Source organism: Sceloporus occidentalis, unplaced genomic scaffold, assembly GCF_023333645.1.
Source record: "Sceloporus occidentalis isolate IW3139 unplaced genomic scaffold, rSceOcc1.0.p SCAF_37, whole genome shotgun sequence".
Taxonomy (NCBI): Eukaryota; Metazoa; Chordata; class Lepidosauria; order Squamata; family Phrynosomatidae; genus Sceloporus; species Sceloporus occidentalis.
The window spans coordinates 330,350-349,197 of record NW_028317017.1 but is presented as its reverse complement, the minus strand read 5'-3'; the positions used below and the strand labels follow the sequence as shown (position 1 = coordinate 349,197).

Genomic DNA, 18,848 nt, shown 5'->3' with positions numbered 1-18,848 from the left:
GCTGTGACGCTTCATTCACAAGGTCCTTATAGAACAATTAGTGACAGCGTTTTGTTAGAGATCAATACTTTGCTCATTAGGAGTCTAGTCAGCAATGCCAACTACATCCCTTTTGCTTCAAAAGAATCAATGACAATGCCACACTCTCCTAAACAGCTCAATTTAACTTGCTCACCCAGCTCTTCTTGTCAGGGCTGGTGAAAGTCTGGCTTGCTCCGCTAATCTTTCCGTGCCTGAAAACCATTTTGCTGCTGCACACTGTCGACCATCACCATAGGACAACGTGTATATACCATCATTATTAATGCTGCATGATACAGTAGCCACCAAAGTACACAGAGCTTTGCACTTCTCGTGGAATGAACTGGAAGTAAAATCAGGCAGGACCCTAAACACCTTGTCCCTAAATATGTCAGAAACTCAAACTCCTTCCCCATGTACGTCTTATATAATTTCTGGATGTCTCACCTGCAACCGAGAGTCGGGCTGTGCGGCTGACTATGCTACCCAGGCTGTCCACAGTGGCCACACACTGGTAGATGCCTTCATCTGGCTTGTTGTGCTTAGAATGCACCACACTTGTGATGAACAGGGATCCATCTGGGAGCAGACGGCGTCTGTCATCGGACACAAGGTTGAGAAATGTACCGTCCTTCTTCCACTCAATCTTCGGTGTTGGCTCTGCATGAACAGAGCAGTTCAGTATGGCAGGAGCCCCACGCAACGTTACAACGTCTGCTGGCTCTGTTAGGAAGTAGAATGGGGTGAAGGTTCTGAACCCTGAACCTGGAAGAGATTAGGGAAAAATGCAGTTAGTGCCAAAATCCATTGTATACGCTGACAAGATTCTACCGTCCATTCCAACAGGGTAGGCAGGAACATCTGGCTTTCATATAAATAACTTGTTTCCCGTACTAAAGTGAAACATTTCTAGAATAAATATAATACAAATATTTACTTTGTAAAATAAAGAGAATCCGCCAAGTCATTTTTGTGAGCTTAAGTAAAGCATACACTTAACAAATGGAACGAAGAAAAAAAATGAACAGTTTCAAGGAATGAGCTTTTGACTTAATACCAGTTTATGAATACCATATATATTTTGTGATATATAGAGGGGATCACAGAACACATGGCACTTTGAGATTTCCTGCTTGATTACCTACCTTATTTAAAATGAAACATTGGTTTCATGTTCTACGTAATCAAACATGAAGTCTCCAGGTGTGAAAACGTTATTGCCCTGGTCTCCAGTAAACCCAAAGTAAAAGGTATGATTAGGGTCTTGTATTTGAAGACCTTGGTAAACAATCATGGCTGACTTAAGCCATCTGACAAGTGATACATTGAAGTTGTCAACACAAAGCGTTGCGAAAAACAGAATACATAAAACACCAACGTTCTATGGACAGAGAGTCAAAAGTGTAACTTCTTGGTCAAGACATTTATAACGTACCAAACATTGTCCAAAAACCTGCCAATAGATTCATAATCTAGTATAGTTTCAAAGTCACTGAATATGCAGTGTTCGAAAACAGGCTGATGTTGCTCATGGCACAATAAACATCTGTTCAACAAAGCAGGAACGGACAGATAACACTTAGCAGGCAGTGCAAACAACAGCACAGAGAAAGGATGGCAAGATGGCACAGCGCCAACGTATGCCTCACCATCACAAAGATCAGCTAATTCAGCAGTTCTCTTCTAACAAGTCTCCATAAGGGAAGACAGACTGTGTCCGTGTTCCCCGTTACACCCCAGCCCTACCTGCACCGCATTAAACATCGTGACAGCGGTTTGGGATGTCACACTGCCGTATGTCACATAAACAATTCTTATTAAATAGGACAAGCACAGGCAAAGTTTTCTTAAGCAACTAGCATTTGAGCAGGAAACAATCACCCAACAGGAAGAGCAGGGGATTAACCGATCTATCGCTAGAGAGATGCTCCCTTAAACCATACCAGTGACATACACAGATTGTAAAGAAGAGCAATCAATGAGCGCATCAAAACATTCATCTATATTCCTTTCCATGTGCGGAGTGGTAAGTTTCATAAACAGCACACAATGAGTTTATTATATTGTTTTTAAATATACAGTGGGGAAAGGGGGTTATTCATTGTGCCTACATGGTGTAACGCACCCCATGGGATTTTCTTTTATTACCCCGATGTTGTGCTGTTATTTGAATATCTTCTTTTGACACAGGAGTAGACTAAATATCTGCTCCGAACACAGACTGCACCAAGGCATTCACGCACACAATTATATCTACTATAGTGGTTTAGTGGGGCCATGCTGGCATTCTGTAAATCCACTGCGCACGTTAATACAAGAAAAGGTACTCGGAGATTCTGTGGTCACCAAGCTACTCATATTTATCCCATTGGCAAAAAATAATAATGAGTTTGCACTCAATAATCACAATAGACATCAGAGGCTGTTATATAGGGAATAATACATATCATCTGTAACGGTACGTGGGATTTGCACAGCAGAATTCATTCATGAGGTGACAAGAAGCAGCATCTTTCACGCTTCTGCGATGTTGCACAAAGCCACATGATAGACAGCCTGTAATTTAGTTGAGGAGCGCTTGGTTTCTACATTTGAAAAGATTCTTGTCCTGCAATGGCCGGTGAAAGTGTTGGCCTGCGCAGCGTATTTACTCAATTTAATAGTTTCTAAGACCAGTGGTGAAGATTTCCACTCCGTGGCCATGGCCGATGTCCACCATTTCTCTCACCACGATGAAAGCACATACTGCTTGATGCAGCTCAGTAAAGTTTAGTAACACTGGCTGGTTTGACTTTTCCATTAGCAGTATATAATTTGTATAAAGCGGGAAAGACAAAATGTTTGTATAACTATTAAGACAATCCTTTATGGTGTTCTAAAACGATACTGGTGCCTGATATTTTTCCAAAGTAAGATATTTTACTGTGGATCGTGGAATGAATAAAGATCCGCTGCATGTGGAAAGTATACAGGTTAAAATTGCCGAGAACAAATTCAAGGATTCCATTAGCACCTATATCCAAATCATCTTTGACCAAAGATTGCCCAAAGTCGCCGGAGATCCTAAGAGTTCCACCTGACATCTGGGAATTTTATACACAACGGTAGTTCGTCATCACCTTGTAGTTTTACACACGTGCAGATCACGTCTTAGCATCGTAGCAACTTGCCATAGTTTTTGACAGACATTCAGAGAACGGGATATTATCTATCAGAGGCTTCCTCAAGCAGCTACACACACCGTAGGTCTACATCTATTCTCACTATAGTGTCACACTCAAGGTTATTCTTACAGGGATCCCCAGACATGCAAGAATATGAACGTAGGTAGGCCAGTTAATGTATGGGCAGATCATTGGGAAAAGGAAACATCAGCATATTATATAAGGGTAAATGTATTAGTGGGGCCTGGCTGGACCGATTCCCTATGATAAACCATGCTGCCTCCCCATGTACAATGTGTCAGCACTGCCCACCATCCATCAGAGAGCTGTTGCATACCACCCCCCAGCACAACAACAGCACCCTTGCTACCAGCTACACACCACAAATCACACGCCCCCTGCTCAGACATGTGTCTAATAGAGGGGGGAGGGCAGTCAGGAGTCCCATGCCACATGTTTCCATGGATACCCAGAGCTCAGCAAGTTGCATTTCTAAGAAGCTGCAGGCAGAGTGTGGGTATGTGCTCTGGAGAAGAACGGGGGAGGGGATACAGCATCCAATGCAATAACTCTGTGCGAGGACGGGCACAGCTCTCGGCCATAGCGTCTGCATACAGAATAGCTCAGTGGATTAGAATTCACTACGCGCAGACCAGCAAAGCTTAACCTGATATAACCCAATGCGTATGCGATACATCACAAAACAATTGTACAGGGCTGCAGCCTATGTTGGTGCTTTATAAATGAAATAATAATGATGTATTCAACACTGGGACAAACCCCTATATAAATACCAAGTCCTGTGAAGACAGTGCCTGGTGGGATGACGTGACATTTGCATCTGTGGCTGGCAGGATCTATAATGGTGAGCTGGACAGAGGTCATCTCTTATACAACAGGTGTTATACCACGTCCACCAGGGCACTAGCAAACCTCAGTAAACGGTCACCAGGGCACCCAGGAAGCCTGTTCTGTAAGTGTACACGTAACACAGATACATGTGACATTCACGGCTGGGTATAAAACAGCACAACCTGCCAGGTCAAACATGGCGTGAACAAACCGGCATGGTATGCAAAATCACAGACACATTTGGAAAAGCGACACTTTGTTCTTGATTCCCAGTGGCAAACTATGAATCAATCGTGGCATCTGGGCACTTGTAGGGTTAAACCCCACTCTGCATGGAGTAGCGTAAGATACGAGCAACTGCTACGGCAGCAGCGAGTGTGATAAAAGAATCCTGCAGCATATGTGCAGCACCGGGGTGTTATATACTCGAGGGGCGAGTGCGTGTTTGGACATATGTAGATTCATATGCGCTAGAAAAAAAAAAAAAAAAAAAAAAAGACAGCAGCAAGAGTGCATTCTCTTATTCGTGTTCAAACTGTCATTCTGGTGAAAGAAAGCACCCTTCTAAAAATACAGGCTTCTTATTCTAAAGGTTCATTAGAAGCACAACCAGCAAGCCATCTAGTACTATACCCGGGTCTTCTCCTTCCGTACCATTATGGCTTATCATGTTAATCGTTTCGTCAAATTGTATACATGTTATTCTTTTTTACTGCCCCCGGTTTGTAATAGCGATACAGAACCTGCTTGTGTTCTAGAAATAAAGTGCGATGTAAAACTAGATTCACAGAACAGCACAGATGTGATTCTCCTGGCTGCTTAGCATTCGCTCGCACATCACACTCATCGCATGCAAGAAACGCATTCATCGGGTAAAGATGAGCATGTCGCCACTAGACAGCGGATACACACCAAACCGCACAATGACAAATATATATATATATATATATATATATATATATATATATATATATATATATAACCTATACACATACATACATACACACACATACATATACACACACACACGTTAGATCAAACCGTACATTGCGCTGCAGTAAGGTATTGGATAGCGTTAATTGTTCTTTCACAGATACATTGAGATGCCGATAATAGTTTGCAGACGTTTACGGCGCAGACTCATTTGGAAACTGAACAGCCCAGAGTATCTCTGACCTTTTACTGCAAAGTACGTAAGAAGGTCCACGGCTTCATGCTCCTGAGACAGGTCACTAATAGTGACGAGGTGAAAAATACTTGGTCAATCTGCCATATTGATTCCACCTAAGAGTCAAAGGATACAGGGGAAACGCAGACAAGATTGAATGGTTTTCTCAGCATCACATCGCAAACGGAAAATGAATGGTTTGTCGGCATTGCAGCGTGGGAGACTAAAGATCGCTGCAAAGAAAAAAGTGGCTAAAGCTGCTCCAGGCAAGCAAAAAAAAAACCAAAAAATTCAAGGGTAGCATCAGTCCGACATGCTCATTTTACTTGTGACAGTACAAGCGAGCTGAAACATATTTGACGTGCACCCTAGATGATGCCATAAGCAAACAATTACGATTTGTCTGTTCTCTACAGAGCTTGAAAAACACTTCAGAAAAGAATGTCAGTCGCATTTATAAGTAAACAGGATATATATAATTATATATATATATATATATATATATATATATCCTCCTTAACACTAACCAAAGTTTGCACCAGAGCTGGAGGAGCAAGTTTCATTTTTAATGAAGGTTCTTTTAAAGAAAATCTGAACTCAAATAACTGACATTCAGCATTATTTAGAGCTCTACAGTTTACGGTTACAACCAAAAGCAGAGACTCACTCAAGGCAGTGTTTGTGATTCACATATTGGGGGCGCTTTTTCATTCAGTTCTGATCTAATAGCGGAACAAAAACAAACCAATTGGCGCAAGAGATATTTCCATTTAATGATACCGTTTACTGCCATTCGGCTAACTAGACCTGAGCCGACGTTCAATAAATACATTATAGCCCAGCAAAGAAATTGCTTATAAAATGTAAATCTGGATTTCAGCCTTAAATTAACCTCTACTGTACCAGAAAGGGGAACATAAAATAAGCTTTGAAAAAGGGTAATTTTGGGCCTCTAGCTATTGGCATTGAAAGCGTTAACCGGCATGGCAGGAGGAAATCCATATGAAAACCTTCTGTACAAAACACAGAAAAGCCAGGGGGCTGGGCACATCGAAGAGGATACAAGATGATGAAGATGCTGTTTGTTTAAAGAACCGTTTTCCTTCTCTGCCTTTTCCATGGCAACCGTGCCATTAAAGAAATAGGACATTACTCAAACTGATGAACGAGATTCCACCCTGCCACAGAACAAACAGTATGGGCAGCGGAGGCTTTTAATTCACCAAGACTTCTATGTACATTGCCGGAGATATCGTGAAGTCCTTGGCTCCCCAAGAAACGCACGGTTGTTTGGCCAACAGCTATGGTGGGACACGGCCAGCCGGCAGGGAAGAACAGTCCAAACAAGTATTATTTTTAAGAAATATAACACTTTAAGTAAACTTATCTTAAAACTGATTTACTTAAAATAAGCAACTCACTTTTGAGTGCATTCTTCTATTGCTAAGAACAAAGTATAATAAAGCACAAGAGGAAAGTATACATCAAAAGAGAAAAAAATAAGACAAGATGCCATATTCCAAAACTAGAGGGTAAGGGGGTGGAAGATAAGTGGAACAGCCTTCCAGCAGAAGTGGTAGAGGTTAATAAAAGCCGTCACCAGCATCACACGTTTATTAAACGTCCGTGGACAACAAAATCAAGGAGGGCAACAGAACAAAAACACAAACTACAGAACATATAAAAACATGCATTTCACGTGAAATTCTACTTATCCCCAAGAATGTTGCCATCTCTTCGAGAAATGACCTTATTGTATTTCCTGGAATATCAGACTGACTTTTCAGAGGGGAAACACATATTTAATAGCATAAAAACCAGGATACAGAGGTTAGATCTCCCAAAGTCTCAAAGATATCAGTAAACAAAAATAAATTCTAACGCTCAATTTCACCCACAAAAGTTAAAGCTGAGTTTCCCTAGAGAAAATTACCCCTGGAACAATATGTGTATTAAGTATTAGGTAGTATTAGGTTTCAGTTTGCTTGATAGGATTCTTAGGCAAATGTATATCGATGTATAAATGTATATTGATGAGGCTTGTTAGAGATCCTGCTGCACTGCAGTACCAAATCGCCATTGTATTACGTAATTAAACAAAACAAAAAAAAACAGACTCATCAACACATTCCTCGGGGCTGCTAATTACACACATGAACTCTATGACTCTATGAAGTCATAAACGATTAATAAAACCAACAAACGACGGCTTGTTACGAGGCCCCCTTACAGTATCTTAGACAGTCGGCAATCAAGGAGTTAAGTGATTTTCCAATTCCTTTGCGACCTTTCCAGCCTACATTAAAAGGACGGAGGTCTCGTCTTTTTTTTTTTTTTTTAAAGCTGCTAACATTTGAAAAAGTAAAACATCCACATTGTTCCAGACGCTGGATTTACAGAGAGTACTTGTCTTGCACTTTAAAACATTAAATAAGCCTTAGCAACAGTGTACAGAATTTAAAAGCAATATGCACACCTCTGCAACACATGTGTTCAGGGGCTTCTGATTATTATTCATTCCCATTAAATATTTCTCTACGTTTGTTAATTTATTGTTTGGTGTTTTTTCTGGGTTGCTATAGTGAACTGAGTGGGAAAGAGGTAACAGAGAAAGGGATGCTCCCATTTCATAACTTTAAAAGGGATATTCTAGCCTTCACATGACAGTGAGTGGTCTAAGTTTAAATGTACACAGTGCCCCCTTTGCAAGTGCATGGGGGGGGGGGATTCTGCAGAGTCCACCCATATGCATTTACCATTTTCTGCCACTGATTGGCTGCTTCAAGCTTCCAATCAGTGTTGAGGATTGTCAAACAGAGAAGAAGGGATCTATCCTTCATTTTCCACCATTGCTTTTTTTAAAGAATACATATTGAAGTACTCCTAAAAGTACCTTAATATGGATTCTTCTTTGTGAGGCTCTTAGAGTCACTATATATTCCATTTAAACTGCATATCTCCAAACCGATTAAATTGATTTTAATTAAAAAAGCACAGGCTATACCTGGGTTCTGACAAACTAATTTATTTATGCCGTATATATGTTATGGTGACTGGTCTGCTTTAAATATATTGCTATATGCAGCACTACACTTGTTTATGCTCTGCTATGAAATCAGCACTTTATGGACAGCACAGACAAACAATAGACTATAATGGGTTAGCAATAAACAAACCCGGTGGGGATTTTACATGGTATTGTGCGTGGGCAACTGAAATACACAGCCTGTGAATGAGTATTGCCAGTCACGCAGACAGAACACATTATCAAGGTATGACCTGCTCTGACCCGGCGCAGTTCAAATAACACACAGCTCAGAAATAGGAATCCTATCCAAGCATCGTCACTCCACAGGGTCACAGGCATCCATCTGTCCCCCCTTCTACTTTTCAAAGGAACATCTCCAGAATGGGAAACAGATTGTATCGGATATATAAACCAGCTGACCCGGACAGAATACAAACATATAGGTTAAAAAAAAGTAATCCAAGTATTTAAATACTGCACATACAACTCAAGAGTTTCTAAAATATTTATCGTGAACATGCACCAAGGGTTAGAAGTGTAAGGAATACATCATGACACGCAAGCACCTTTATGTATATGGAAGTGTAATGTCATCAACTGTCACTGAAAACAAACCGGCCAACTTCAATACTTAAGTTACTCTGATCTAAATTCTGCATGTATATCGATCCCTTTTACACAAGGTTAATGATATGCTTTTGTTGCTTAAGCTTGTACCCCCCCAGATTTAAACTGCTGCTTTGGGAGAAGGAATTATTATTTGTTTTTCAATTGAGTTAGGCGCCAGTAGGCCAAGCAGCGTGTCAATGGAAGGACAACAGCCAGATCTGATTGGCTGATATCCCAGAGACTACTGTGTTAAAGCACAACATAAGATAATTGTAGGTTTTAGATTTTACTTACAACTGCAAAAGTTGATGTTACGCTCACAAATTTGTTGTGTGGGCAGCAGGGAGTTAGACTGGCTCCGTAAAACACAACTGGCGAGTATGGACTCTGAAGTTCTTTCACAGAGACGGAAAGGTCTATGTAGCACCAGCTTAAGGCACGACTTCATTCATTTATTAAAAACACCTATAGTCTGCGCTTTTGGTTTTGGAGACATTCCTAAATAACTAGCATTCATTGGAGAGCGCTACTAGATACCGTCTAGATACCGTCTAGAAAGCTGGGACGGTTCTTTAAAATATGGTTAACATTTAACAGATCCCAATTTTTCCAAGCATTCTATATGGGATATTTAATTTTAATTAAAAGGGGATTATATAATCCACAGATTTGGAGAAGACAAAATCAAGGTTGACTATACAAATTTGATCCATACAGTGTCACTGTGAAATCACCTGTGTGTATATTTTAAATATATATATATATACACATATATACATATACATATATATACCAGGGCTCGACAAATCCCAGGCGCCAGATCGCCATGGCGACTTAGAATTTTGTCCTGGCGCCTAGGAGTTTGTCAGCCTCTTACATCCACAGGAGTCTGGGCAGACAGCACAGCCACTCAGAGCCCGCCCCCGAGCCTGAGATCACTCCCACGGAGTGATCCCGTAGGCTGAAACTGCGATTGCAGGAAAACCTGCAATAGTGTTTTCAGCTGCCACAGGCAGCTTCAGGAAAGGGGGTTCAGTGTTGATTGACACAACATCCCCCTGCTGCCTGATCGCTCCATGAGAGCGATAGGGCAGCGTTAACCCCTTCAATTCCACGATTGTGTATAACACATTCGTGGCATTGCAGGGATTAACATTTAAACATTATTAAAAAATAATAAAACAAAAAAACAGCACTGACCTGAAAGTCCAGGGTGCTTCCAGGTCAAATGCTGTGAGTTTAGTAAGTGGGCTGATGATGATCAGATCACTCCTAACCAACTGTTAGTTTAAAAAAAAATCCTGGCTCCTAACTTTTTTAGCTGGCGCCTAGATTCACAACAAATTTGTCAAGCCCTGATATATACACACACATATACACACACACATACATATGTATATACCTTTACTCAATGCCAGCACATGGTCTAATATGAGCATTTTGTAACTTCTCACATATCCATTCAGCAATCACACCAGTGGGTTACATATGTATGCAAACACAAAACAGTCGTATTGGCTGTTTAAATCAACCAAAGCACTGCATCTATACATCTGCTACAAAATTGGCCATCAATAGGAGACAATTTAAAAGACAGATTTACTCATGGCACATTATTTCATATATTAGAAAACACAGATTACACACGCATCAATGTAAAGAAAACATGTGTTTTTTCTCTTCTATGTCTTCCCCATAAAGAGAGTGACAGAACTCTTATACATCTAAAAGGCTGCGCTGAAACGGTAAAAGCGGAAGCCCAGAATCCATCCTTGCTGTGGGCAATGATTTATATAAAAGGGCATGAAATCTCAACTGTTTGTCCTGTAATTAGACACTAAACATTGGGAGATTTCGGCAATCCTAAGAGGCCAGCATATATCCTGAAGGCTCACAAAACGTAAGGAAAGTTTCCTGAAGGCCTCTTAATGCTGCTCTTGATTGCTCTTAATTAACGGCACGGCGCTCCTCAGCCTCCCCAATCCCCAGGAGGAATCACAACGCACCGCAAAATCTAGCGGAAGATACAGCGTTAGGCTTATTCTTTTCTGCAATTATTTATGTTCCAACAGGCAACATTTATTTTATGTCTTCGTTATAAATTACAAAAAAATCTAACATACTCCCGTGTTCTTATCTTTTTAACGACCCATTCATCTGTACGCAAATTACTTTTCCTGTAGAAACACGGAAATTGAGAGCAGACAAGAACCATTGTCCATCTCATCTATTATTCCTCCTGTAAACAATCAACCCTTAATAATTTCTTCCTCTTATGCTCAGGATAGCAGTGTGCCTGTCTCATGAACCTTTAAAATCTTTTAATGTATTAATACCAGACAGGAGGCTGTTCCACTTGATCCTCTACTTTTATACTATGGCCTCTTGTCCTAACATTGGTCCTCTGAAATATACCCCCCCCCCCCCCCCCCGGGTCTCAAGTTTCCAAGACACTTCATGGTTCCTCAAGTGAGGTCAAGAAAAGAAATCAGCATTGTTCCTTACAATCTGTTACCCCCCCCCCACCCCCATAGAGTATTTATAGGATACTTTCCCAAGTCATAACCAAAACCTGAAACATGTCGCAGCCAAATACTACCCCCTCAGATTCCTACTTTTCATATAAACTGAGATTATTCTTCATTGCCATACGGGGTAGTCATGTAGGGGGCAAAACGGTTTTGTTTGTGCAATTAAATGCTGTACTGTTTGAGCACATTAACTCAGTGATGAAAAAAAGAATAGGACATATACTTAAGAATATAATCACACATGGTTCCCCTATTATAAAGACCACTACCTGGTCACAGTACAGTTTGGCCTCTGTGTGACAGCTCTGCTAAAGAAAAAAAACAAATAATAAAACTATAGACAAGAATACATTAGACAAGGGAACTTTTCAAGATTAGATCCTATTATCTCGGAAAAGATGTATGCAGGGAGGGGAAATATTGTTTATTTCTGGCACCAGAAAAAATAACCTTCTGCTACAGGAAGGGGCATAGACATTTATTCTGAGAGCAGAAGAGAGTGCCAACGAAAGAACAGGATGGAGAGTAGGAGGAGGAGGAGAGGAGCAGACGCAGAGGATTAATAATTCATGACAGCTATGTGCTCCATGTCCGAGGCCATGCTTGTGGAAGTGATATTTATGAAGTCCCTGTGGATGTTTCTCGAGAAGTTAAAGGATGGCAGAGTGCAGCAAGAGCAGGCGGTGAGAACACGCAGTCGAGGTACATGGCTCATGTGTGCCACAAAGCGAAGAGAAAAGCAAGTAGATCACGCATAATAAAAGCACCAATATGAAGACGACGGATTATCCCTACAAAACTCCCAGCAATCACCAGAGGAAATGTCTATACACACACAGATACAAATTATAGATTCAAACCTTTTGTGACCTTACTGAACCGTTTCTTCCTTGTGCAGAAGAAACGTAACAGAAGCACCGGCAGCAGATGCCAGCACTATTTAAAGTACCGCTACTAGTGCATGTGTCATAAAGACAGACAGCAGAATTGGCCTAATCCATGTAGTACGGCAACGCTTTCCATTCCCCGTCCTTAAGGGCTTCTAACAAGCCAGGTTTTCAGGCTATTTCTCTTTTAGAACAGATGGCTTCATCAGTATCTCTGTCATAATGACTAACTCATATGTTTCCAGAAGTGCGATTTTTAAAGAGCAAGTCCTACCATAAAAATATTCCATATATTGCTTTCCATACAGACAGGGATCTGTAAATCCCATTTTACTTTGGGTGCTTAAAGAATTGCATGACGCAGTCAAATAAACGGCTACCTTCTGGAATCCCTAAATAAAATGAGCCATCTAAATCAAACAAAGAGTCTGGTCAGTTTAGTGTTCTCACTCCATTGCCGACAGTGACCGGATTTCTGATGGCGATCGTTTCCAAAGATTGTGATTTCTGTTTTTCCTATCAGTGTAATTGTCGAGATCTGCGGCAAAAGGTGTCCGATCGTACATAACACTTTTACAGAAGTTAACTTTTTTTTCTCACCCCACCACTCCAAAGAACACCAGTGTCAAGGTGTTGCCAGCAGGAACGGACTGGGGATAAAACTGGCCCTAGTTCTTTCAAGTCAGTGGCCAAATAATACCATGCATGCAGCTGCCCACGGTATACACATCACCCAACTAGACTATTACGGCAACAGGTTGCATGTATCCATTGGGCACATTTGTTTTATAGACCCACCTTACCAATATTACTAATAAAGCTGGATTTCCTGGGCGATATTTACTTTTACAGGGTATTAATATATTTAAGCAGAGCTGAGCTTGGTGGGAAACGGATTAAAACTTGCATAAACTAACTGGCTGAGAAGTATTACCAGGGTGACTTCAAAACAGCAGAAAACATTTAAAGCACAACATGAGCTCTTATATTAGACATGGTTACAGAGAACATATGGAGCCTTTTAGGATGGTTTTGGCAGACAAGTAAGTTTGTTCTGTAGCAATCCTGTATCCAGCCGTGTAACGTCTACTTCTGGTATCTCAGGACCCGCTCTGACCTCCTGGACATCACTAACCACAGCACACTTCATTTCCCAGAGAACGACTGCTACGTTCCAGCAAGGATGGGATGTCGGCTGAACGGAGAGAGGTCAGTACCCTACTTAGGATTCATTAAATGCCATTTATAACGGTTTCATGAGAAGATAATTAAGAGAAAGGAAGTGACTTTTCCAAACATGACACAGCTGTAATAAAGAGTCATAATTTGTGTTACAGGAGGACAAATTAATTGATATTGCAGTGTCAGGGAAATGTTTGTATACACGACGCACAGCATGCTTTTCCCCTGCAAACTGTTTGTTTTTGTTTTTGATGAAAACACAATTAACAAAACATTACAATGCAGGAGAAAAGACTAACTGTGCTGATGTTGCTAGACTGACCTTCGTGCAGCCTACAAAATTAGAGAGCGTGCCATGGAAAGCCATTGCCCATACCTGATGTAATTCACAAATACATTACGTTTCACATATGTCCTGTGTGATCCAAAACATATGAAGACATCAAAGAATAAAGGTCTAAAGTACAGAACTTGTTAGACTGTAATAAAAAAGTTAGTGAGATGAACCCAGAAACTGAAAACTTAGTTACATATGATAGAAATAATAGCAAGGTTATTTAAAAAAGATTTTCGCAGCTTAATGCTATGCTTTCAGCACAATCAAATTAGTGACATCACAACCACCCACTGCTTGAAACACTTCACAATATGAAAAAAAATGATTCCAAGAAAAAAAAGCAGCTACAGACATAATTTTATGCAAATTGCTTCTTGTACGAAACAGAACACTAAATTACTCTAATTAAGGCTGCTTCTGAAGGTAAAAATTATTCTTACTCTTATGATGACATATTCCGTTTAAGTGGCAGGCTAAACGGGAGTATTGTTTCGCAGTCTTTTTTACTTCTATAAACTGCCCTTTACAGAAATCAAAGTTTGTTAATTGGCACAGATCTGCTTAATGCTTGCAATTTTCTATTATGAAATTCTGCTACTTGCCGCACCATGGTAAACAATCGATGGGTCAAAAGTTTTCTACAGCTGCATAGAATAAAATATCATCTAACTCTTCTTGGCAAGTGTGATTTTTGTTTGATTTAAAATAAGTCAGTCCATGTATGTGATGGAACGTAAAGCAATACATCACACAAAGGGGTAATGATATTGAAGTTACTCCATTTAATTTACCTGAAACACAACAAAAAAAATGAACTAAAAACTAATTCATAGAGACGTCACAAGTGCACGACAAGATTTGTCAGGAATTCGCTTTTGAGCTAAACTGAATACCTAAGATTTATGGACGTCTCTCTTGGATGCCAGTCACTTTTGTGTCGTGTTTAAAAAGCTGTCTGGGTTTCGTGCCAAATAAAGCGAGACAAAACTATATAAGAAGCGTGTCACTTTCCGTTCACAGATCTCCGTACGCATGACTGCGCGGTTAAGGAAAATTGTTGCAATACGAAATACATCAACATCATTTCTACTCTACATATATGATCCTTGATGGAAGAAGTGACCGGTAGCAAGAAGGAGATCCCTGCAAAGGATTTCAAAAACTTTCACTCAGATGTGTAGTAACACAAACGAGAACACTGGATTGTACACTATGTTATATACGTAAGTAGACGCTACCACCATATACCACTCCGTTCACATGGGTTTATGTGCCGCGCTTCCAGGAACAATAACAACATTTATACAAATGCTGGCCTGAAGCACTTAAGATCAATCACCTCTGCAATTTACTCATTAATGAATCAACAGTTTGTAATAAGTTCAACATCTGTCACAGTCGGGATATATTGACAAGAGCGGGTTTCTGTGAAAATAAAAAATCATCGTCCTTTAATCTTGCTTGGATGGGCATATGCAATTTAAAATAAAGCCCCACTCTTTGCGTTTGAAGGAGGAATGGTAATTTCAACCTTTACACCAAGTCAAGGAGATAATGATGATGAACAGCGCAAGCACAGGGAGTCTACCAGGAGCCTGCGCCTTTAAGCTATCACACTCATCCTGAACTTTGAAATACATGGAGCTTAACTGTGGCTAAAATGTCTTTTTTGAAACAAGACCTTCAACAATATAGGAAAGCGTTCTCTAAATATTCAGATGCTTTCCATTGATCAGATTGCCACGTGGAACCCTTGTAAACGAATAAAAACCGTAACCAAATAATATGTCACAACCACGGAGACAATATCGGCTGGCGAAACCTTAAGTGAATCTCACTAAGCCCTTTTCGATCATGGCCATGTACGAACAATTAACACTATGAATAACATTTAAATTATAATATCCTCTATACTGGAATAAATCTACCGTCCAAATTGAAATCACTGTGTTTGATGAGCACATCTTCAGTACATATTTTGATTACCACTATTATAATCCCATTCATTCAGTCTGCCCAGGCTTAGCTAGAATTATTGAAGGGTGATTTTAAAAACAAATTATTAATTAGGTCACAGATGACTCGTACATGACTTGGGAGGCTAATCATACGGAGCTGGAACACTGGTATAGAAAGCTAGTACTGGCCCCAGAGGACCAGCGTCCCAAAACTTTGGGGCTATGCTGATCAGAAAACGAGACCCCGTCTAATTGAGTGTGTCTATCTTTTAAGTAAAGAATTTATCTGTAACTGAATTTGGTTAGTGTCTTGTGGGAACAATAGTAGTAATAATAATAATTTATAATGTATTATTATACAATATGCCTGCAGAGATCACCCCAAAGTCTTATTAATCTGCACATTACTTACAATGAGCTAAAATCATACTGAAACAGCAGGTGTTTGACTATACCCTTGGCAAATGGTTACTAGGGGTTGGACCAGAAAGAGAACTTCTGGAGCCTGAATAATAATAATAAAAAGCCATGTGCAAAATTCTGGCCCAAGCTCCCCACAACCAGCATACTCAACCAGACGCTCGGCTCTGACTTTCACTGACCCTTAAATCTTCCTCGCTCTGCATGTGCAGCATAATTCATTTGATACAGATTGGAGAGACACAGGACACTACTTATATATTATATATTGTATTATATGCTTCACGTTGCTAAGCCGATTTAAATTCGGACCTGAAATGAGATAAATTAATCCCGTCTCCAACAATGAGGAATAAAAATGAGATTTATGTTCCACCGGGACATTGCCATATACCCGGACAAAATAAGTGCTGGTTTGTAATCACTGTAATGATTCCAGACTGAGTGTCTTATTAGACCTTGTTCTTACAGCCCTGGCAGAACATGAGGGGAAAAAAAAGATAATCTGGTTATTCTGCTGCGGTTTTACAAACCATGAAAAACTTAATGAACTAAAAAAGCTGATTTGGGTATCTAATTTGAATACCTTTCAATATAAGGAAAGAAATCCTCCGGTATACAAATAAATGTGATTTAGGTTACAATAATGTTAATTCAGGCCTTTAGGCAGAACGTATCTTTTCTAATAAGAGAGAGATGTGCCGCCGCAGTTATAAAACATTATTAGGATAAAACGCAACAATGTAGTGCAGATCATTTTGAATCAATGAAAACACAAGATTTATTGTGCCAGTTAAATCACAAGAGCATTGTGCCTAACACTTTAACGCAACCCTTAACATCTTCCGCAGACACACAATAGAAAAACACCACATTCCATGTTTTACGTTATAATCCCCATTGCCTGTAGAGTAAGACTGGCATTAGTTCAAAATGGCGCACACAACTTGTAAACACTTAAAAGGCAGAAAAACCGTCATACAGGAAATATTTGCAAATATGTTGGTATATATATTTGAGATATACAGAGTTGCAACTATTTAAGAAAATAAGCATAAGATTGCACATTAAGTAATGCGAGGAAGAGGTGATCAGACATTGACGTTGATCAGTAGTTCCGGCTTGGTAAGGTAAGGAAAGCCCGACTTGTAAGCTTACAATTGATGTAATAATCTTAAAGTAATAACGCGACACTTCCAACTTAGTATGTATATTCCTGTTTGCATTAGCACAGACAATTATCTCGTTTGTCATCAGCCGCAGTAAAGCAGTATTCCCTTGCGCACAACTTCAGAAAAGAAGGAAGAGGGTGTAGGTGCAAGTGAACGGGTGTCCCACCCCAGGTGGATCTTTGGATTTATGAGGGTGTAATTCCGCTCCAAAGCACTGCAGACCATATGATGACAGATTTATTAGCAGGCGATCACGCCCTTGGGTGGATGAGTTGCATACAGAATAATAATATCATTAAAAGAGCATGTTTACGGTTTGACAGCCCCACTAAATAAGGAAGCACATTTAAAGTACTCTGCATTCTACAAAAAGAAAAGAGTAAATGTCTACCTCACTTGAGGTAGACATTTCCCATTGAAATCACAGATAGACTGAGTAGATCACCGAGCTGGCACTGGAGCTTCCTAGCAATGAGTACATTACATGCAAGGAGATCTGTAAAGCCAAACATCACCTGCATGGCAAATAGCCGGGGTTTAAAGGGGCAAATTCATAAGGGGGGGGGGGATTCTTCACACACAATGGAAATTTAAATGGACCACTCGCCTATCAGATGCATTTAAGTGAACGGGGAAAGGGCTTTCCTGTATTCTGCTTTAGGATTGCACCATGCTACGTGCGCCATCATGAGAAGACCACATAGCCAAAGCTTGGTGCTACAACATTTACTGGACTTTTACAAAGATTCCATCGATCAGATAAGAGCCTTTTGCCGCTTTGGTATTTAGCCAGAACCATCTATGTTATCATGGCCAAGCTGCTAAGAACGCTCAGTCCTAAATTGCCATTTAAAGCCATTGTTTCTCCTCTGGTTTCTTGCATCCAAATAAAGACCCAGCACATTAAAGTCTTAATAATCTGAACTTCAAATAAACGATTTGCATAGTTTGTGGATAAGGAAAGCTGGGGATTTTATACAAAGAATATGTTTAATTACTTGCTGATTAAGTGAGTGCGTAAGTGAATGGGAAGCTTAGAAAACCCGCTATTAAATAAGCCCCCTTTGGCACAGCAACCAGTCCTTGTTTAATGAGATCTAATGAGATAGGTATAACTAATAAGACTCATTATCAGGTGCTCCCTCCTGATCAGAGCCTTGTTCACACTTCAACATGAATGGCAGAAGAAGAACAGAAGAAACACTCCTTGAAAGCATTAAGCTTAAATTCTAAATTGACTTTAATCAGGAGACTGAACTCTGGTACATGATACACGGTTTTATTATTGTTTAAGTAACTCCATGCCCCTGAAGGTCGATATATATCACAAAATTCAACAATACATTTTTTAACTGTTGGAAACTAGCTCAAGTGCGGCCACAAGGTACAGACAGAGACGGCCACTGCAAAAACAGTCTGTTAAGAACTCTCTGTACAGTGTATGGGTGTGAGAATGTGCGTGCGTGCGCGCGTATGACTGTTTAAGTATGTGTTCATTTAAATGTTATGAACAAGGCCA

At 40.1% G+C, this 18,848-nt stretch overlaps 1 protein-coding gene across 1 annotated transcript in view; it reads right to left on the bottom strand.

Annotated features, from left to right (window-relative positions):
* LOC149297663 (neogenin-like) overlaps window positions 1–18,848 on the bottom strand; it is a 65,514-nt gene that overhangs the window by 23,441 nt on the left and 23,225 nt on the right. Inside the window, exon 3 of the mRNA XM_089488152.1 lies at window positions 469–786. Coding sequence (XP_089344278.1) covers window positions 469–786 — 318 coding nt within the window. The remainder of the gene's footprint in view (window positions 1–468; window positions 787–18,848) is intronic.